This window comes from Melanerpes formicivorus, unplaced genomic scaffold (assembly GCF_026170545.1).
Source record: "Melanerpes formicivorus ecotype bairdi unplaced genomic scaffold, bMelFor1.0.p_v2 SCAF_386, whole genome shotgun sequence".
Lineage (NCBI taxonomy): Eukaryota > Metazoa > Chordata > Aves > Piciformes > Picidae > Melanerpes > Melanerpes formicivorus.
In genome coordinates this window covers 67,491-89,544 of record NW_027142738.1, presented here as the reverse complement: position 1 = coordinate 89,544, position 22,054 = coordinate 67,491, and the positions used below count along the sequence as shown (strand labels likewise).

Genomic DNA, 22,054 nt, shown 5'->3' with positions numbered 1-22,054 from the left:
CCCCCTCCAGCGAGCCGCAGCCCCCTGGCAAGAAGCGGCGAGGCTGGGCGGGGTGGGGGGTGTGGGGATGGTGGCACCGACACCTCGGTCACCCAGGCAGGAATTTTCTTCCCCCCTTTTTACACCTCCGCTCCCCCCTACCACCACCTCCTCACCCTCCACCCCCTTTTTCTCCCTCCTCTTTGCATTCGCTGCGATTTCCTCTGCCGGAGCCTTGCAGCCAGGTTTCTCCTCTCTCTCTCTCTCTCTCTCTCTCTCTCTCTTTCTTTCTCTTCTCCCCCCTCCTCCCCTCCCTCCTCTTCCTCTTTCTGGGTCTCCAAGCAGAAGATCTCAGCTTGCAGATGAACTAAGCAGATGGGGCACCCGGCACAAGGAAATGTCTCATCCACTGACTCAGACGGTAAGGTGTTGCTGCAGCTTTCCCTTGCGAGGCTGCCCAAAGCGCTTTGGGGACGGGAATTTGGCTTCCTCCCCCCCTCCCCCCTTTTTTTTTCCCCCTGCTGGGCGTCCACTGTTCCCCCCCCCCCCCCTCCCCTCCCCTCCCCCTCCCCTCCCCTCCCTCCCCATCCCAAATCCTTGAGCGCGAAGTCCTCCTTCAGGAGATGCTGGGACAAGGTGGGGTGCCGGTGGTTCCCTTCTGCTGCGGGAGGTGGGGAGGAGCTGCGCTGGGAGTTGGAGGTTTGGGGGGGGGGGGTTTGGGGGGGGGTTGGGTTCGTTGGGAGTTGTTTTTTGGGGGGGTGGGGTGGGGGTTGTGTTGCGAGGGATCAAATAAAAAGGGAGAAAGCAGAGCTGGGAGCAGAAGGACCTCACCGCGGGCTGCTGCGCCTCGCAGGGGGAGGGTTTGGGTCCTTTTTGATCCCTTCCGACCCCCCTCCCTGCCCCCCAACACCATTCCACGATCCCACGGCACGACGGAGGGGGGTGAGCCTGGCTCGGTTATGCTTTGCGCTCCGAGGAGCCGTGGGAAGGTCTGGCGGCTGCGGGGTTGGTCCAGGAGGGGTTGGAGGGGTGGGCAGGGGGCGGAAGCATCGCACCTGGTGGGGGGGTGGGTAAGGGGAGGTGGGGTCGGGGCGGTTTGCCACGGCCAGGCTCAGCCCCGTGTGTCACATGGAGCTGGCAGGGGACAGGATTGTGTCTGTTTACTCCACGTGGCCGCTCCGCTACTCGCTGCTGGCTCCTCCTGCACGCACCCTGCCGGCTCCGGCCGCGGGCACGGGTGGGAGCAGCTGGGTCACACGCGTGTCACAGCCGTGTGCGCGCAGCACCCCAGCGGGGACGGCGATCTGCAAGGGGGGATTCTGCTCTGCGCCGGGAGAGGTCATCTCGGGAGGGCTGGGGGCAGTGCTGCAGCAGGACAGGGCAGGGCAGGGGGGGAGCTGGGAAGGAGAAGGAGCTGGCAGTGCTGGGGGGGGGGCAAGAAGGTGCCCAGGAGGCAGCAAGGTGCCCCCCAATGAGCAAGGAGCCCCCAAGGGGCTGCTGGGGGCAGGCAGGGTGGGCAGCAGGGCAAGGGAGGCTCTGCTGCCCCTCTGCTCTCTGCCCTCCTGAGGGCAGCTCTGGAGGGCTGGGGCCAGGGCTGGGCTCCCCCTCCCCACTTGCAGAGGGCCTGGGGGCTGCTGGGGAGGCTCCAGGGGGAGCTGGGAAGGTGCTGAGGGGACCTGGAGCAAAGGCTGAGAGCTGCCTGGGGCTGAGAGCCTGGAGGAGAGCAGCCCCAGAGGGGAGCTGAAGGCTGGGGTGGGGGCAAGGGGCTGGGGCTGGCATCTGCCCAGGGGTGCCCAGGGGTGCCCAGGGCCAAGGGGCACAGAGTGGAGGTCAGGAGGAGAAAGTTGTTTGGGGGGAGGCTGCTGGAGGCCTGGAGCAGGCTGAGCCCAGAGAGGTTGTGGAGAGCTTCCAACCCCCCCTGGGCACTGTGCCCCCTGGGGAAGCTGCTGGGGGAGCCCTGCTGGAGGGAGGGGAGGAGGAAGGGGTGGTGCAGGAGATGCTCTCCAGAGGTCCCTTCCCACCTCTCATCACCACATCTCTGCAGCTCTGAAACCCCCCCCAGGGATGGGGATCCAGCCACCTCCCTGGGCAGCCTGGGCCAGGCTTTGAGAACCCTCCCAGTGGAGAAATCTCTTCTGGTGTCCAACCCAAACCTGTCCTGAGGACACCTGAGGCCATTTTTTTCCCCCCTCTGATACCTCCTCAGTCGTTACCACATCGCTTTGGGGACACACTTTGGCTTCCAACCTCCATCTGAAGCTCCACTCCTGGAGCTTTCAGGAGAGGGAAGTGCCCTTGGAAAGAGGCCAGGGAAAGGAGTCCCTGCAGGGCTCCAGCTGCAGGCTGTCAGCCAGCACAGGGCAGCCCCAGGAGCCCCAAAGCTCACCCCAAAGTTTGCCTGGCTCCAGGGATTTCACCCCTGGGAGTGGGTCCTTCGCTTTTGCCTCCTCCTGAGGCTTCCAGGTTGCACTCCAGTTACATCACCTCCCATTTCTGCCCAGCCAGGAGGTCTGGAAGCTCTCTGGGAAGCCTGAAGATTTCCTCCTCATGCATCTCCTCATGACTCAGGGCTTGGGAGGGAAGCTTTGGGAGCTGGCAGCATGGGCAGTGACTAATCCTGATGGGTGCCTGACAGCAGCCCTGCCTCCCTGCACACAATGCTGTTTGGGGGTGCAGCTGGCTTCCAAGCCAGGCTTTGATCCTCCTCCTGCTGATAGCAACTGCTTAGGGCTGACCTTCCCTCCCTGTCTGGCATGGTTGCCCTCTGGGGAAGCTGAATTTTGAGGGCAGTTCAGGTTCTAAGTGGCTGCCAGGTGGCTGGGATGGAGGTGGGGAGCTGGAAAGAGCTCAGTGGAGCTTGGTGCTGCCAGGAGCTTCCACCTCTGGGGCTCCCTGGACCCTGGGAGGGGTTTCATTTGGGGGTTCCAGGCAGTGGTTGAGTCAGGAGAAATGAAGGTGAGGAAGGGTCTGGGGAACAGGGCTGGGGAGGAGCAGCTGAGGGAGCTCTGGGGGTCTTCAGCCTGGAGAAGAGGAGGCTGAGGGGAGACCTCACTGCTCTCCACAGCTCCCTGACAAGAGGTTGGAGCCACTGGGCGGGGGGGGGGGCGGAGTTGGGCTCTTGTGCCAAGGAGTAAGGCACAGAACAAGAGGAAATTGCCTCAATTGCCCCCAGGGGAGGTTCTGCTTGGCCACCAGCAACAATTTCTGCCCCTTGAGGCTTGGCCAGGCCTGGCCCAAGCTTGCCCAGGGCAGTGCTGGAGTCTCCATGCCTGGAGGGGTTCCCCAGCCCTGGAGCTGTGGTGCTGAGGGTCATGGAGGGGTGGTGGTGCCCTGGGGCAGTGCTGGGGCAAGGCTTGGACTCAGTGGCCAGAAAAGTCTTCTCCAAGCCAAACACTTCCATGATTCTGTCCTCAGAAGATCCTAAAGGCTCCAGAGCTGCGGGGGGGGGGGAGAGGAGATCCCTCACAGCCTGCAGGCAGGAGGGATTTGGAGCTCACCTCTCCTCCAGCAGCTCCAGGGCTTGGCCACATCCTGCAGCACCTCCAGGCTCATCTGTGGCAATCAGGGGGGAGGGGAGGGAGGGGGAGGGGGTGGGGGAGGGTGTCCCTCGCTGCTGCCCCCATCTGTGGCTGCCCCCTTTTGGCTTTTTAAACCTCTTTGCCTTTGCAGACAGGCCCCAGCCAGGAGGTGTCCTCCTTCCCCCAGGCAGGGACCCTAAAGTGCTTTGCTCCTTAAGCTCATCTCCCAGCTAAGCAAATTAGCAGCAGAGCTTTGCTCCCAAAGCTCCTGCCAAGCCCATTTGGGTTTGGTGAGCCCAGGTTCCAGGTGGGGGGGGGGGGCAGGGGGATCAGGCCCAGGAGAGGAGCTTTTAAAGCCCCTCAATTTGGCTGAGAGCTCAGCAGATTGGCTGCCAATCTGCCACCCGGGGGGAGGGGGAAGGCAGACACAATCTGCCAGGGGCTGGGGGGGGATGCCTGGGATCTGCAGCCTGGCTGCTGGCTGGAAGTGGGGAGGGGGCTTGGGGAGGGCAGGGGAGAGAGGCTGCTGGGGCCCAGGTTTTGTGGGAGAAGTGACCCTTGGGATGGGATGGGATGGAATGGGATGGGATGGGATGGGATGGGATGGGATGGGATGGAATGGGATGGGATGGGATGGGATGGGATGGGATGGGATGGAATGGGATGGGATGGGATGGGATGGGATGGGATGGGATGGAATAGGATGGGATGGAATGGAATGGGATGGAATGGAATGGGATGGAATGGGATGGGATGGGATGGGATGGAATAGGATGGGATGGGATGGAATGGAATGGGATGGAATAGGATGGGATGGGATGGGATGGAATGAGATGGAATGGGATGGGATGGGATGGGATGGGATGGGATGGAATGGAATGGGATGGAATGGGATGGGATGGGATGGGATGGAATAGGATGGGATGGGATGGAATGGAATGGGATGGAATAGGATGGGATGGGATGGAATGGAATGGAATGGAATGGGATGGGATGGGATGGGATAGGATGGAATGGAATGGAATGGGATAGGATGGAATGGAATGGGATGGGATGGGATGGAATGGGATGGAATGGGATGGGATGGGATGGGATGGGATGGGAATGGGATGGGATGGGATGGAATGGAATGGAATGGGATGGGATGGAAGGGGATGGAATGGGATGGGATGGAATGGAATGGTATGGGATGGGATGGGATGGAATGGGATGGGATGGGATGGGATGGAATGGGATGGAATGGGATGGGATGGGATGGGATGGGATGGGATGGAATGGAATGGGATGGAATGGGATGGGATGGGATGGGATGGAATAGGATGGGATGGGATGGAATGGAATGGGATGGAATAGGATGGGATGGGATGGAATGGAATGGAATGGAATGGGATGGGATGGGATGGGATAGGATGGAATGGAATGGAATGGGATAGGATGGAATGGAATGGGATGGGATGGGATGGAATGGGATGGAATGGGATGGGATGGGATGGGATGGGATGGAATGGGATGGGATGGGATGGAATGGAATGGAATGGGATGGGATGGAAGGGGATGGAATGGGATGGGATGGAATGGAATGGTATGGGATGGGATGGGATGGAATGGGATGGGATGGGATGGGATGGAATGGGATGGAATGGGATAGGATGGAATGGAATGGGATGGGATGGGATGGGATGGGATGGAATGGGATGGAATGGGATGGAATGGGATGGAATGGAATGGGATGGAATGGAACTGGCTTGATGGCTGCACCCAAAGAGTGGCTGTCAATGGCTCCATGTCCCAGTGGAGGCCAGGGACAAGTGGAGTCCCTCAGGGATCAGTCCTGGGACCAGGCTTGTTCAACATCTTTGTCGGTGCCATGGACAGTGGCATTGAGTGCAGCCTCAGCAGGTTTGCTGCTGACACCAAGCTGTGTGGTGCAGCTGACAGCTGGAGGGAAGGGATCCATCCAGAGGGAGCTGGGCAGGCTGCAGAGCTGGGCACAAGCCAACCTCATGAAGTTCAATAAGACCAAGGGCAGGGTCCTGCAGCTGGCTGGAGGCAACCCCAGGCACAAATCCAGGCTGGAAAGCAGCCCTGAGGAGAGAGCCTTGGGGGTGCTAGGGGAGGAGAAGCTCACCAGGAGCTCTCAGTCTGCACTTGCAGCCCAGAAAGCCAAGCAGAGCCTGGGCTGCAGCAGCAGAAGTGTGGCCAGCAGGGCAAGGGAGGTGATTCTCCCCCTCTGCTCAGCTCTGGGCAGACCCCACCTGGAGCACTGCCTCCAGCTCTGGAGCCCCTAGGACAAAAGGGATCTGGAGGGGCTGGAAGGTGTCCAGAGCAGGGCCAGGAGGATGAGCAGAGGGCTGGAGCTGCTCTGCTGTGAGGACAGACTGAAGGAGCTGGGGCTGCTCAGTCTGCAGAAGAGAAGGCTCTGAGGTGACCTCATTGTGGCCTTCCAGGCTCTGCAGGGGGCTCCAGGAGGGCTGGGGAGGGACTGCTCAGGATCTCAGGCAGTGATAGGACTGGGGGGGATGGAATGAAGCTGGAGGTGGGGAGATTCAGGCTGGAGGGGAGGAGGAAGTTCTTCCCCATCAGAGTGGAGAAGCCCTGGGATGGGTTGGCCAGGGGGAGGTGGTTGGGGCTCTGTCCCTGGAGGTGTTTAAGCCCAGGCTGGATGAGGCTCTGGGCAGCCTGACCTAGTGTGGGGTGTCCCTGCCCATGGCAGGGGGGTTGGAACTGGCTGAGCCTTGGGGTCCCTTCCAACCCTGACTGAAACTATGAAACTATGAAGAATGGAATGGACTGGACTAGAATAGACTAGAATAGACCAGACCAGACCAGACCAGACCAGACCAGACCAGACCAGACCAGACCAGACCAGGTTGGAAGAGACCTTCAAGATCATCACATCCAACCCACCAACCAATCCAACCCCACCTGAACAACTAACCCCTCTGGAGAGCTTCTGACCTTCCAGCAGCCCCTGGCCAGCTTGCTGTCACCTGCAGAGTGACTTGGGGAGGGCTTCCATGTCCTCACCCTAGGACTGAAGCGTCCCCAGCTCTGAGCAGCACCAACTGGAGTCACCTCCCTCCCTCCCCCACCCCTTGGGCTTTGCCATCAGCCACTTTAGGATGATAATGATCACAAAAACCAGGTTGGGAGAGACCTTTGAGACCATCACATCCAACCCACCAACCAATCCAACCCCACCTGAACAACTCCCCCCTGGCACCCAGCACCCCACCAAGTCTCCTCCTGAACACCTCCAGGGCTGGGGACTCCACCACCTCCCCAGGCAGCACATCCCCAGGGCCAATCTCTCTCTCTGGGTAGAACTTCCTCCTAACATCCAGCCTGAACCTCTCCTGGCACAGCTTGAGGCTGTGTCCTCTTGTTCTGCTGCTGGCTGCCTGGGAGAAGAGCCCAACCCCCACCTGGCTGCAACCTCCCTGCAGGGAGTTGGAGAGAGCAATGAGGTCTCCCCTGAGCCTCCTCTTCTGCAGGCTAAGCAACCCCAGCTCCCTCAGCCTCTCCTCCCAGGGCTGTGCTCCAGCCCCCTCCCCAGCCCTGTGCCCCAGACCCCTCCCCAGCTTTGTTGCCCTTCTCTGGACACCTTCCAGCAGCTCAACCTCCTTCCTAACCTGAGGAGCCCAGAGCTGGACACAGGACTCCAGGTTTGGCCTCAGCAGTGCTGAGCACAGGGCAGGATGAACTCCCTGCTCCTGCTGGCCACACTCTGCCTGCTGCAGGCCAGGCTGCTCCTGGCTGCCTGGGCACACTGCAGGCTCATGTTCAGCCTCCCATCCACCAGCACCCCCAGGTCCCTCTCTGCCTGGCTGCTCTCAGCCACTCTGCCCCCAGCCTGTGGCACTGCCTGGGGTTGCTGTGGCCAAGGTGCAGCTCCTGGCACTGGGATGTGTTCAACCTCCTGCCCCTGGGGCTCTGCCCCTCTGCCCAGGGCCCTCTGCAGAGCCTCTCTGTCCTCTAACAGCTCAACTCCTGCCCCCAGCTTGGTGTCCTCTGCACCTTTACTGATGCTGGACTCAATGCCCTTATGCTGGGCAAAAGTCCTTCAGGGTGGTGGGGTCGATGGTTTTTCTGGGGGTGCTGCTGGTGGTGGAGTCTCCAACCCTGGAGGGGTCTCAGAGCCTCAAGGCTGTGGTGCTGAGGGCTGTGAGGTGCTGGTGGTGGAGTCTCCAACCCTGGAGGAGTCTCAGAGCCTCAAGGCTGTGGTGCTGAGGGCTGTGGGGTGCTGGTGGTGGAGTCTCCAACCCTGGAGGAGTCTCAGAGCCTCAAGGCTGTGGTGCTGAGGGCTGTGGGGTGCTGGTGGTGGAGTCTCCAACCCTGGAGGGGTCTCAGAGCCTCAAGGCTGTGGTGCTGAGGGCTGTGAGGTGCTGGTGGTGGAGTCCTCAGCCCTGGAAGGGGTCTCAAAGCCTCAAGGCTGTGGTGCTGAGGGCTGTGAGGTGCTGGTGGTGGAGTTCTCAGCCCTGGAGGGATCTCAAAGCCTCAAGGCTGTGGTGCTGAGGGCTGTGGGGTGCTGGTGGTGGAGTCTCCATCCCTGGAGGGGTCTAAAAGCCTCAAGGCTGTGGTGCTGAGGGCTGTGGGGTGCTGGTGGTGGAGTTCTCAGCCCTGGAAGGGGTCTCAAAGCCTCAAGGCTGTGGTGCTGAGGGCTGTGGGGTGCTGGTGGTGGAGTCTCCATCCCTGGAGGGGTCTCAAAGCCTCAAGGCTGTGGTGCTGAGGGCTGTGGGGTGCTGGTGGTGGAGTCTCCATCCCTGGAGGGGTCTCAGAGCCTCAAGGCTGTGGTGCTGAGGGCTGTGGGGTGCTGGTGGTGGAGTCCTCAGCCCTGGAGGGGTCTCAAAGCCTCAAGGCTGTGGTGCTGAGGGCTGTGGGGTGCTGGTGGTGGAGTCCTCAGCCCTGGAGGGATCTCAGAGCCTCAAGGCTGTGGTGCTGAGGGCTGTGAGGTGCTGGTGGTGGAGTACTCAGCCCTGGAGGGGTCTCAAAGCCTCAAGGCTGTGGTGCTGAGGGCTGTGAGGTGCTGGTGGTGGAGTACTCAGCCCTGGAGGGGTCTCAAAGCCTCAAGGCTGTGGTGCTGAGGGCTGTGGGGTGCTGGTGGTGGAGTTCTCAGCCCTGGAAGGGGTCTCAAAGCCTCAAGGCTGTGGTGCTGAGGGCTGTGGGGTGCTGGTGGTGGAGTCTCCATCCCTGGAGGGGTCTCAAAGCCTCAAGGCTGTGGTGCTGAGGGCTGTGGGGTGCTGGTGGCAGAGCAGCAGGGGGAGGGTTGTGAGCTCTGGGGTTGGACTTGGTGATCCCAAAGGCCTCTTCCACACTTCTCTGACTCCATGCTTCTGGATCCAGGGAGGGGGGGGTTAGGTTTCCATCCTCTTGTCTGGGATTCCAGCCTGGAAATCCAGGCATGGCCACAGCAGCTCCTTGGGCATCACCCATCCTCTGCTGCCATGCCAGGCTTGGGGAAGGGGGCAGAGCTCCCAGCTGCTTCCAGGACAGGGCAGGCCTGAGGACCTTGTGCTGGCCAGAAGGCTTCCTGGGTGCCCAGCAGTCCCAAGCCAGCCAGGGTGGTTGTGCAGCTGTGCAGAGCAGGTGCAGGGATCTGTGTCCAGGGACTCCTGGCTGCAAGCATGGCAGAACCACCCCAGGCCCTTCCTTCTCTCCTCCCTGGGGGTGTTGGAGGCCAGAGATGTGGCTGAGGTCCCATCCCTGGAGGCACTGAGGGGCAAACTCGTGGCCCAGAGCAGCCTGACCTGGTTGGAGGAGGCCCTGCTGGATCAGGGGGGTTGGGCAAGGTGACCTTGGAGGGTTCCTTCCAACCTGATGCAGTTTGGGATCATCCAGGACCAACCACCCCACCCCCACCTCCCTCCATGCCGTGGGCAGGGGACACCTCCCACCAGCCCAGGTTGCTCAAGGCACTCAAAGAGTGAGTTGGGTTGGAAGAGACCTTGAAGTGGGTTGGAAGAGACCATGAGTTGGGTTGGAAGAGACCTTGAAGACCATCCAGTTGGGTTGGAAGAGATCATGAGTTGGGTTGGAAGAGACCTTGAAGACCATCCAGTTGGATTGGAAGATATCATGAGTTGGGTTGGAAGAGACCTTGAGTTGGGTTGGAAGAGATCATGAGTTGTGTTGGAAGAGGCCTTGAAGACCATCCAGTTGGGTTGGAAGAGGCCTTGAAGTGGGTTGGAAGAGACCATGAGTTGGGTTGGAAGAGACCTTGAAGACCACCCAGTTGGGTTGGAAGAGATCATGAGTTGGGGTGGAAGAGACCTTGAAGACCATCCAGTTGGGTTGGAAGAGATCATGAGTTGGGTTGGAAGAGACCTTGAAGATCATCCAGTTGGGTTGGAAGAGATCATGAGTTGGGTTGGAAGAGACCTTGAGTTGGGTTGGAAGAGGCCTTGAGTTGGGTTGGAAGAGACCTTGAAGACCATCCAGTTGGGTTGGAAGAGGCCTTGAAGACCATTCAGTTGGGTTGGAAGAGGCCTTGAAGACCACCCAGTTGGGTTGGAAGAGATCATGAGTTGGGTTGGAAGAGACCTTGAGTTGGGTTGGAAGAGACCTTGAGTTGGGTTGGAAGAGGCCTTGAAGGCCATCCAGTTGGGTTGGAAGAGACCTTGAAGACCACCCAGTTGGGTTGGAAGAGACCTTGAAGACCACCCAGTTGGGTTGGAAGAGGCCTTGAAGGCCATCCAGTTGGGTTGGAAGAGATCATGAGTTGGGTTGGAAGAGACCTTGAAGATCATCCAGTTGGGTTGGAAGAGATCATGAGTTGGGTTGGAAGAGACCTTGAAGATCATCCAGTTGGGTTGGAAGAGATCATGAGTTGGGTTGGAAGAGACCTTGAGTTGGGTTGGAAGAGGCCTTGAGTTGGGTTGGAAGAGACCTTGAAGACCATCCAGTTGGGTTGGAAGAGGCCTTGAAGACCATTCAGTTGGGTTGGAAGAGGCCTTGAAGACCACCCAGTTGGGTTGGAAGAGATCATGAGTTGGGTTGGAAGAGACCTTGAGTTGGGTTGGAAGAGACCTTGAGTTGGGTTGGAAGAGGCCTTGAAGGCCATCCAGTTGGGTTGGAAGAGACCTTGAAGACCACCCAGTTGGGTTGGAAGAGACCTTGAAGACCACCCAGTTGGGTTGGAAGAGGCCTTGAAGGCCATCCAGTTGGGTTGGAAGAGACCTTGAAGACCATCCAGTTGGGTTGGAAGAGGCCTTGAAGGCCATCCAGTTGGGTTGGAAGAGGCCTTGAAGACCATCCAGTTGGGTTGGAAGAGATCATGAGTTGGGTTGGAATAGATCATGAGTTGGGTTGGAAGAGACCTTGAAGACCACCCAGTTGGGTTGGAAGAGACCTTGAAGACCATCCAGCTGGGTTGGAAGAGGCCTTGAAGACCATTCAGTTGGGTTGGAAGAGGCCTTGAAGACCATTCAGTTGGGTTGGAAGAGGCCTTGAAGACCATCCAGTTGGGTTGGAAGAGGCCTTGAAGACCATCCAGCTGGGTTGGAAGAGGCCTTGAAGACCATTCAGTTGGGTTGGAAGAGGCCTTGAAGACCATCCAGTTGGGTTGGAAGAGGCCTTGAAGACCATCCAGCTGGGTTGGAAGAGGCCTTGAAGACCATTCAGTTGGGTTGGAAGAGGCCTTGAAGACCATCCAGTTGGGTTGGAAGAGACCTTGAAGACCATTCAGTTGGGTTGGAAGAGGCCTTGAAGACCATCCAGTTGGGTTGGAAGAGGCCTTGAAGTGCGTTGGAAGAGATCCTGAGTTGGGTTGGAAGAGACCTTGAGTTGGGTTGGAAGAGGCCTCGAAGACCATCCAGTTGGGTTGGAAGAGACCTTGAAGACCACCCAGTTGGGTTGGAAGAGCTCCTGAGATGGGTTGGAAGAGGCCTTGAAGACCATCCAGTTGGGTTGGAAGAGGCCTTGAAGACCATCCAGTTGGATTGGAAGAGGCCTTGAAGACCATTCAGTTGGGTTGGAAGAGGCCTTGAAGACCATCCAGTTGGGTTGGAAGAAGCCTTGAAGACCACCCAGTTGGGTTGGAAGAGGCCTTGAAGTGGGTTGGAAGAGACCATGAGTTGGGTTGGTAGAGACCTTGAAGACCATCCAGTTGGGTTGGAAGAGATCATGAGTTGGGTTGGAAGAGACCTTGAGTTGGGTTGGAAGAGACCTTGAAGACCATCCAGTTGGGTTGGAAGAGATCATGAGTTGGGTTGGAAGAGACCTTGAAGACCATCCAGTTGGGTTGGAAGAGACCTTGAAGACCATCCAGTTGTGTTGGAAGAGATCCTGAGTTGGGTTGGAAGAGACCTTGAAGATCATCCAGTTGGGTTGGAAGAGACCTTGAAGATCATCCAGTTGTGTTGGAAGAGATCCTGAGTTGGGTTGGAAGAGACCTTGAAGACCATCCAGTTGGGTTGGAAGAGACCTTGAAGGCCATCCAGTTGGGTTGGAAGAGACCTTGAAGACCATCCAGTTGGGTTGGAAGAGACCTTGAAGGCCATCCAGTTGGGTTGGAAGAGGCCTTGAAGACCATCCAGTTGGGTTGGAAGAGGCCTTGAAGACCATTCAGTTGGGTTGGAAGAGGCCTTGAAGACCATCCAGTTGGGTTGGAAGAGACCTTGAAGACCATCCAGTTGGGTTGGAAGAGGCCTTGAAGTGGGTTGGAAGAGACCTTGAGTTGGGTTGGAAGAGACCTTGAGTTGGGTTGGAAGAGATCATGAGTTGGGTTGGAAGAGATCCTGAGCTGGGTTGGAAGAGACCTTGAAGATCATCCAGTTGGGTTGGAAGAGGCCTTGAAGGCCATCCAGTTGGGTTGGAAGAGATCCTGAGCTGGGTTGGAAGAGATCCTGAGCTGGGTTGGAAGAGATCCTGAGCTGGGTTGGAAGAGGCCTTGAAGACCATCCAGTTCCAAGCCCCCTGCCCTGGGCGAAGCCCTTGGGCCTGGATGATCTCCACCCTGCCACCAGCCCAAGCTGCTCAAGGCCCCAGGGGCCTGGCCCAGGCCAGGGGGTGGCGCAGTGCCCACCCCTGGAGGTGCTGAGGGGCTGCCTGGCTTGGTGGCCACGCTGCTGGTGGCTCCCTGCTCGGCCTGGAGGATCCCAGAGGCCTTTCCCAAGCCAGGATGTGACCCCCCAGGACCCATGGGCTGCCCCCCAGCCTCTCTCTGGTGCCTGCCAGGCCCTGGGGGGGGGAGGGGGAGCAGGATGAGGCCCTGAGCCAACTGAACTCTTGCTGCTTAGCAGTCTAGACACCCTCCTGAGCCAGCTCAAGGGCTGAGCCCTCCCTGAGCCCTTCTGAGCTGCTGCCTCCACTCTGCTGCCTCCGAGGCTGCTTGGCCTCATCCTCCCCTCCCCATCTCCCTCCCCTCCCCTCCTCCCCCCCTTTGGGTGGCAGATCCCTGTCCCCAGGCCTGGCTCCTGCAGGGGCAGGCAGCTGAGGGCACCTCCCTCATTAAGAGCTCTTTCCCAATTAGCAGTCATTACTGCTGCCTTTATTGCTGCTGCTCCTGGAGGTGCTGCTGCTGCTGCTGGGATGTGGTTTGCTTTAAAGGCAGAGTTGCCATGGTGATGGGGAGGGAGGGAGGGGGCAGCTGCTCCCCCGGGCACTGCCAAGTGGACACCTCCCTGGCCTCCTCCAGAGCAGGCTGGCACCAGCAGCCTGGGGCAAGGAGGGTGGGGTGGGGGTCCAGGAGGGAGCTGAGAATCCATCCTTAGCTCTGGGGAAAGATCTGGGAGCCCTGGTGGGCAGTGGGGTGCCCAGGAGCCAGCAGTGGGGTGCCCAGGAGGCAGCAGTGAGCCCTGGTGGGCAGTGAGGTGCCCAGGAGACAGCAGTGTGGTGCCCAGGAAGCAGCAGTGAGCCCTGGTGGGCAGTGTGGTGCCCAGGAGGCAGCAGTGTGGTGCCCAGGAGGCAGCAGTGAGTCCTGGTGGGCAGTGAGGTGCCCAGGAGCAAGCAGTGAGTCCTGATGGGCAGTGAGGTGCCCAGGAGCCAGCAGTGAGCCCTGGTGGGCAGTGAGGTGCCCAGGAGCCAGCAGTGAGCCCTGGTGGGCAGTGAGGTGCCCAGGAGCCAGCAGTGAGCCCTGGTGGGCAGTGGGGTGCCCAGGAGGCAGCAGTGAGCCCTGGTGGGCAATGAGCTGCTCAGGAGGCAGCAGTGAGCCCTGGTGGGCAGTGAGGTGCCCAGGAGGCAGCAGTGTGGTGCCCAGGAGCAAGCAGTGAGCCCTGGTGGGCAGTGGGGTGCCCAGGAGCAAGCAGTGAGCCCTGGTGGGCAGTGGGGTGCCCAGGAGGCAGCAGTGTGGTGCCCAGGAGGCAGCAGTGAGCCCTGGTGGGCAGTGGGGTGCCCAGGAGCCAGCAGTGAGCCCTGGTGGGCAGTGTGGTGCCCAGGAGGCAGCAGTGAGCCCTGGTGGGCAGTGGGGTGCCCAGGAGGCAGCAGTGAGCCCTGGTGGGCAGTGGGGTGCCCAGGAGCAAGCAGTGAGCCCTGGTGGGCAGTGGGGTGCCCAGGAGCAAGCAGTGAGCCCTGGTGGGCAGTGGGGTGCCCAGGAGCAAGCAGTGAGCCCTGGTGGGCAGTGGGGTGCCCAGGAGCCAGCAGTGTGGTGCCCAGGAGCCAGCAGTGAGCCCTGGTGGGCAGTGAGGTGCCCAGGAGCCAGCAGTGAGCCCTGGTGGGCAGTGGGGTGCCCAGGAGCCAGCAGTGTGGTGCCCAGGAGCCAGCAGTGTGCCCTGGTGGGCAGTGAGGTGCCCAGGAGCAAGCAGTGAGCCCTGGTGGGCAGTGGGGTGCCCAGGAGGCAGCAGTGTGGTGCCCAGGAGCCAGCAGTGTGCCCTGGTGGGCAGTGAGGTGCCCAGGAGCAAGCAGTGAGCCCTGGTGGGCAGTGAGGTGCCCAGGAGCCAGCAGTGAGCCCTGGTGGGCAGTGAGGTGCCCAGGAGCCAGCAGTGAGCCCTGGTGGGCAGTGGGGTGCCCAGGAGGCAGCAGTGAGCCCTGGTGGGCAGTGAGGTGCCCAGGAGGCAGCAATGAGCCCTGGTGGGCAGTGGAGTGCCCAGGAGCCAGCAGTGTGGTGCCCAGGAGCCAGCAGTGAGCCCTGGTGGGCAGTGGGGTGCCCAGGAGGCAGCAGTGAGCCCTGGTGGGCAGTGTGGTGCCCAGGGGCCAGGAGTGAGCCCTGGTGGGCAGTGGGGTGCCCAGGAGGCAGCAGTGAGCCCTGGTGGGCAGTGTGGTGCCCAGGGGCCAGGAGTGAGCCCTGGTGGGCAGTGAGGTGCCCAGGAGGCAGCAGTGAGCCCTGGTGGGCAGTGAGGTGCCCTGGGAGCTGCTCTGGACCTCCCCATGCTCAGGGCATGAAGGCATCACTGGAGCTGTGACCTGGAGGGAAAATCAGCCAGGACCAAGGGCCAGGACAAGAGGAGATGACCTCAGGGCTGCCCCAGGGGAGGTTCAGCTTGGGCAGGAGGAACAATTTCTGCCCCTGGAGGCTTGGCCAGACCTGGCTGAGGCTTGGAGTCTCCATCCCTGGCTTGGAAGTGGAGGATCTTTGGTGTCCTGGAGGGGCTGGGAAGGTTCTGTGGTGCCCTGGAAGGGGCTGGGAAGGTTCTGTGGTGCCCTGGAAGGGGCTGGGAAGGTTTTGTGGTGCCCTGGAGGGGCTGGGAAGGTTTTGTGGTGTCCTGGAAGGGGCTGGGAAGGTTCCATGGTGGCTGCCAGTTGGTGCTGGAGTCAGGAAACCTCCCCAAGGGATCCTGTGTCTGGAAACCAGAGAAGTGTTGGCACTGCCCTGAGCTGAGCCCAGGGAGGGGAAAGCTCTCAGCCCAACACCTGCAGCTCAGGCCAAACATCCTCCTGCCCCCCAGCCCCACTCCCAGCTCCTGGCTCCCTGCCTGGGCAGCAACCAGATCCCAGCCTCCCCTGGACTCCCCCCCCAGGAGCTGCCAGGCCCTCTGCAGCTGCTGGTGGTGGGGAGCCCAGAGCTGGCAGCCTCACCCCAAGCAACTTTCTCCTCCTGCTCAGCTACAGCCTCCTCCTGGCCTCCACTCTGTGCCCCTTGGCTTCTCCCTGGGCACTCCTGGGCAGATGCCAGCCCCAGCCCCTTTCCCCCCCCCCCAGCCTTCAGCTCCCCTCTGGGGCTGCTCTCCTCCAGGCTCTCAGCCCCAGGCAGCTCTCAGCCTTTGCTCCAGGTCCCCTCAGCACCTTCCCAGCCCCCCCTGGAGCCTCCCCAGCAGCCCCCAGGCCCTCTGCAAGTGGGGAGGGGGAGCCCAGCCCTGGCCCCAGCGCTGCAGAGGTGACCTCAGGAGGGCAGAGAGCAGAGGGGCAGCAGAGCCTCCCTTGCCCTGCTGCCCACCCTGCCTGCCCCCAGCAGCCCCTGGGGGGCTCCTTGCCCATGGGGGGCTCCTTGCTGCCTCCTGGGCACCTTCTTGCCCCCCCAGGCACTGCCAGCTCCTTCTCTGTGGAGCTGCTGGGGAGAGTCCTGCTGCAGGAGGTTGTCCCTCCCCAGGGGGGGGCAGGACCCTCCCCATGCCCTGCTGGATCTTCAGGAGGCTCCTGGCAGCACCCCAGCTCTCCATGGCCCAGAGCTGTCTCTCTGGTCTGCCTCTGTCAGGTTTTACCTGCTCTGGGCTCCTCTCAAAGCCCTGCTCCTCGGTGCCACCACCTTAGCTGCTCTCTGAGTCCTGCTCTCACCCAGCAGCCCGGCTGGCACCGCGTCCTGGCTCCTGCCTGGCACACGGGGGGTATCTGCTGGCCCTCTCTCCTCCCTCTGCAGCCTCCTGTTGGCCAACAGCCCGGAGGGAGAACTGGGCCAACCCTAGGCCTGGTTGCTGCCCACAGACAGGGAGCTGCTGCCAACCCCAGGGCTGGCATGGCTGCTCCTGCCCACACCGGCCCCAAGCAGAAGCAAGGGGCTGCAGGGGTGGTCTCCACCACCTTGAGCTGTGTTGGGTGCCCAGGGAGAAGCACTGCAGGCAGTGCAGACCCTGCTGAGGGAACCTCCTCTCCCTCTGCCCTTCTCCAGCCCTTGGTAGGGTGCCAGCCCTTTATGGGAGGCTGGGCACCGCTGGCTGCCAGGCTCTGCCCTTCTAATGAGCAGCAGCTTCTCAGCCCTGGCACTGTGCCCGTCGAAATGAAGCTGTGCCCATGGAAATGAAGCTGTGCCCCTGCTCTCTGTGCCATGTGCTTGCAGGGAGAGCAGGGATGCATGCAGCAGGGTGGCACAGGGCACCCAGGGGGTGGCATCCTCAGGGGTGAGACTGATGGGAGCCCCCTGGAAGCTCTTGGAGGAGCTGCCAGGAGCTGGGCAGGCTCCAGGCTGGGAACCTCTCAGAGATGAGTGACAGCAAAGCTGAGAGAGTTCAGCCTGGAGGAGAGAAGGCTCCGGGGAGACCTTCTTGGGACCTTCCAATCCTGAGAAGAAAGCTGGGGACAGAGCTTGGAGCAGGGCCTGTGCTGGCAGGACAAGGGGAGGGATGGTTTGGAAGTGCAAGAAGAGGGAGAGGAGGAGCAATTGGTGCTGCTGAGGCTGGGCAGAGCTTGGCCCAGGCTGCCCAGAGGGGTGGGAGATGCCTCCAGGACTGGCACCAGCCCAGCTCAGCTTGTTTGGGGCTGCGAGCAACCTGCTGTGGTTGGGGCTGTCGCTGCTGGCTGCAGGGAGGAGCTTTGAAGATCCCTTCCCGCCCAACCCAGTCTGGAATCTCCTCTGGGAGCCACAGGCTGAGGGTGGCCGAGAGGCTGGCAGCTCTCAGAGCGGCCTCCTGCCTCAGGGTGCCAGGCGCTGGGGCAGGGAGGAGCCGCAGGCAGCGCTGCGCCGGGGCTGGACTCTGCTGTGCTGCGCACGGCAGCCACCAGGTGGCGCTGCTGGACCTGCCTGGGAGCGCAGCGCTGAGCCCAGCCCCGAACCCGCTCCGCCTGGCACAGCACCCACGGCTGAGCCCAGCCCCGGCCTGGCACAGCACCCACGGCTGAGCCCAGCCTGGCACAGCACCCACGGCTGAGCCCAGCCCCGAACCCGCTCCGCCTGGCACAGCACCCACGGCTGAGCCCAGCCCCGGACCCGCTCCGCCTGGCACAGCACCCACGGCTGAGCCCAGCCCCGGACCCGCTCCGCCTGGCACAGCACCCACGGCTGAGCCCAGCCTGGCACAGCACCCACGGCTGAGCCCAGCCCCGGACCCGCTCCGCCTGGCACAGCACCCACGGCTGAGCCCAGCCTGGCACAGCACCCACGGCTGAGCCCAGCCCCGGACCCGCTCCGCCTGGCACAGCACCCACGGCTGAGCCCAGCCTGGCACAGCACCCACGGCTGAGCCCGGCCTGGCACAGCACTCACGGCTGAGCCCAGCCCCGGACCCGCTCCGCCTGGCACAGCACCCACGGCTGAGCCCAGCCCCGAACCCGCTCCGCCTGGCACAGCACCCATGGCTGAGCCCGGCCTGGCACAGCACCCACGGCTGAGCCCAGCCCCGAACCCGCTCCGCCTGGCACAGCACCCACGGCTGAGCCCAGCCTGGCACAGCACCCACGGCTGAGCCCAGCCCCGGACCCGCTCCGCCTGGCACAGCACCCACGGCTGAGCCCAGCCCCGGACCCGCTCCGCCTGGCACAGCACCCACGGCTGAGCCCAGCCCCGGCCTGGCACAGCACCCACGGCTGAGCCCAGCCCCGAGCCCGCTCTGCCTGGCACAGCACCCACGGCTGAGCCCAGTCCCGGCCTGGCAGAGCACCCACGGCTGAGCCCAGGCCCGGACCCGCTCCGCCTGGCACAGCACCCACGGCTGAGCCCAGCCTGGCACAGCACCCACGGCTGAGCCCAGCCCCGGACCCGCTCCGCCTGGCACAGCACCCACGGCTGAGCCCAGCCTGGCACAGCACCCACGGCTGAGCCCAGCCCCGGACCCGCTCCGCCTGGCACAGCACCCACGGCTGAGCCCAGCCTCGGACCCGCTCCGCCTGGCACAGCACCCACGGCTGAGCCCAGTCCCGGCCTGGCAGAGCACCCACGGCTGAGCCCAGCCCCGGACCCGCTCCGCCTGGCACAGCACCCACGGCTGAGCCCAGCCCCGGACCCGCTCCGCCTGGCACAGCACCCACGGCTGAGCCCAGCCCCGGACCCGCTCCGCCTGGCACAGCACCCACGGCTGAGCCCAGGAGGGATCCTTTGCTGGTCTCCCTCTTTGCCAGCAGAGCCAAAGTTCTTCCCTGCCTCTCCCTGGGTCATTCCTGTTGGGATTTCTCCTCCAGCTCCGATTGGTTTCTCAGGGCTTGTGCCACCTGCCCCCACCCCCAACCCCCCCACCCCCCCCAGGCTCCTCCTGGGCGAGCTGGGGGGGGGGGTTGCTGATGGCGCTTTTGAGGGCACCACCTCCACCCTCCCCTCTCCTGCGGCCCTCAGGCTCTCCTCTGGCGCCAGCAGGACCACCTCAGACCCCTTCGGGGGTGGTGCCGCAGGCTCCACCCCGCCCGGTCCCTCCCAAGCCTCTGCTTCCAGCTCTGCTCTCATGTCGAGGGCAAGGCTGTCCCTGGCTCCCCGCTGCCCCCTGCTGGCCAAGGGCGGCTGCAGCACCAACCCCAAGCCACAGCCCCTTGGCAACGAGGCAAACAAACACCCGGCAGCCCGAGCTGGGCGCTGGGCTCTGCCCGCCCCACAGCCTGGCACTGCTCCAGGCCGGGGAGGAAAGGTCCAGCCTGCTGCTTGGGCTGGGCCAGGCCCCACAGGAGTCACTTTTCCACCCCCCTTGGTCCTTTGGTGTTCCTCTCCTGGCCCCCTCCCCGCCCCCAGCTCCTCCACCCCCATGCCCAGAGATGCTGCTCCAGGCTTTCCTCCGCCTTGGTGGTCTGTGGCTCCCACTTCCAAAGCATTTTAGGGGGGTCTTGGACGGGGGGAGGCTTTGCTCCCTTCTCTGGAGCAGAGCTCTGCCCCACAAGGGGCTGCTGGATTCCCCCTGCCTGGCAGGGAAGAGCTTCTGGCACCCAGAGCTGGGAGCAGGGAGCCCTCTGGGGTTGGCTGAGGCTCTGGAGCAAGCAGTGAGCGAATCCTGGGGCTGTGCCCTGCTCTCCTCTCTGCAGCTCAGCTCCTTCCCTTCCCTCCTCCGGGCCAGGGGACTCCCCCAGCACTTCCTCCTGCTGCTATTTCGAGTGCAAATTCTCTCTTCTTTGGTGGTTTTCCTGCAGAGCTGGAGCCTGCTGGGGCCAGCAGCCCACAGCCTGCTGCAGGGGAGAAGCAGAGAGTCAGAATCATGAAGGCTGGGGGAGACCTCCAAGGCCAAGCAGCAGCCCAACCCCACCCTGGGCACCAAACCTTGACCCCCAGGTGCCATGGCCACAGGGATCAGGACTCCCTGGGCAGCCTGGGCCAGCCCCTGAGCACCCCAGCAGGGCACAAATGGATTCTCATGACACAGAGCCATGGAATTAGTTGGGTTGGAGAAGCCTTCTGAGACCCTCCAAGGCCAACCAGCAACCCAACCCCTCCCTGGGCACCAAACCTTGGCCCCCAGTGCCATGGCCACAGGGCTGGGGACTCCACCACCTCCCTGGGCAGCCTTTGCCCATCCCTGACCACCCCAGCAGGGCACAAATGGATTCTCATGACACAGAGCCATGGAATTAGTTGGGTTGGAGAAGCTTTCTGAGACCCTCCAGGGCCAAGCAGCAACCCAACCCCACCCTGAGCACCAAACCCTGGCCCCCAGTGCCATGGCCACAGGGCTGGGGACTCCACCACCTCCCTGAGCAGCCTCTGCCAGCCCCTGACCACCCCAGCAGGGCACAAAAGGTTCCTCATGACACAGAGCCATGGAATTAGTTGGGTTGGAGAAGCCTTCTGAGACCCTCCAAGGCCAAGCAGTAGCCCAACCCCACCCTGGGCACCAAACCCTGGCCCCCAGGTGCCATGGCCACACATTTCTTGGGCACCTCCAGGGCTGGGGACTCCACCACCACCCTGGGCAGCCTGGGCCAGCCCCTGACCACCCCTGCAGGGCACAAATTGTTCCTCATGACATAGAACCTTGGAATTAGTTGGGTTGGAGAAGCCTTCTGAGACCCTCCAAGGCCAACCAGCAACCCAACCCCACCCTGGGCCACCAAACCCTGGCCCCCAGGTGCCATGGCCACAGGGTTGGGGACTCCACCACCACCCTGGGCAGCCTCTGCCAGCCCCTGAGCACCCCAGCAGGGCACAAAAGGTTCCTCATGACACAGAGCCATGGAATTAGTTGGGTTGGAGAAGCCTTCTGAGACCCTCCAGGGCCAAGCAGCAGCCCAACCCCACCCTGGGCACCAAATCCTGCCCCCCAGTGCCATGGCCACAGGGATCAGGACTCCACCACCACCCTGGGCAGCCTCTGCCAGCCCCTGACCACCCCAGCAGGGCACAAAAGGTTCCTCATGACACAGAGCCATGGAATTAGTTGGGTTGGAGAAGCCTTCTGAGACCCTCCAAGGCCAACCAGCAGCCCAACCCCACCCTGGGCCACCAAACCCTGGCCCCCAGTGCCATGGCCACAGGGATCAGGACTCTCTGAGCAGCCTGGGCCAGCCCCTGACCACCCCAGCAGGGCACAAATGGATTCTCATGACACAGAGCCATGGAATTAGTTGGGTTGGAGAAGCCTTCTGAGACCCTCCAAGGCCAACCAGCAGCCCAACCCCACCCTGGGCACCAAACCTTGACCCCCAGTGCCATGGCCACACATTTCTTGGGCACCTCCAGGGCTATGGACTCCACCACCTCCCTGGGCAGCCTTTGCCCATCCCTGAGCACCCCAGCAGGGCACAAAAGGTTCCTCATGACACAGAACCTTGGAATTAGTTGGGTTGGAGAAGCCTTCTGAGACCCTCCAAGGCTAAGCAGCAACCCAACCCCACCCTGGGCACCAAACCCTGGCCCCCAGTGCCATGGCCACAGGGATCAGGACTCCCTGAGCAGCCTGGGCCAGCCCCTGAGCACCCCAGCAGGGCACAAAAGGTTCCTCATGACACAGAACCTTGGAATTAGTTGGGTTGGAGAAGCCTTCTGAGACCCTCCAAGGCCAACCAGCAACCCAACCCCTCCCTGGGCACCAAACTCTGGCCTCCAAGTGCCATGGCCACACATTTCTTGGGCACCTCCAGGGCTGGGGACTCCACCACCTCCCTGGGCAGCCTTTGCCCATCCCTGACCACCCCAGCAGGGCACAAAAGGTTCCTTATGACATTGAACCTTGGAATTAGTTGGGTTGGAGAAGCCTTCTGAGACCCTCCAAGGCTAAGCAGCAACCCAACCCCACCCTGGGCACCAAACCCTGGCCCCCAGGTGCCATGGCCACAGGGATCAGGACTCCCTGGGCAGCCTGGGCCAGCCCCTGAGCACCCCTGCAGGGCACAAATTGTTCTCCCTACCCAACCTAAACCTCTCCTGGTGCAACCTGAGGTCCTGTTTCAGGCTCTTTAGCTCCTGGGCCTGAGGCCTGACTCCCCCTCCCTGTGCCCTTGGCCACTTGGGCATCCCCCCTGGGTCCCTCCCCCCAGCCCTTCCCCTCCGCAGCTGGGCTGGGGGAGGATGCTGGGGAGCAGAGCAGCTCTTCTCCACCTTTCCTGTGGGCCTTCCAGCATGGCAG

At 62.2% G+C, this 22,054-nt stretch overlaps 1 protein-coding gene across 1 annotated transcript in view; it reads left to right on the top strand.

Annotated features, from left to right (window-relative positions):
- The first annotated feature begins 339 nt into the window (after nt 1–339).
- The window catches only part of LOC137459652 (uncharacterized), a 35,866-nt gene continuing 14,151 nt past the window's right edge, over nt 340–22,054 (top strand). Inside the window, exon 1 of the mRNA XM_068170445.1 lies at nt 340–400. Within this exon, the coding sequence (XP_068026546.1) occupies nt 355–400 (46 nt within the window). The 5' untranslated portion in view covers nt 340–354. The remainder of the gene's footprint in view (nt 401–22,054) is intronic.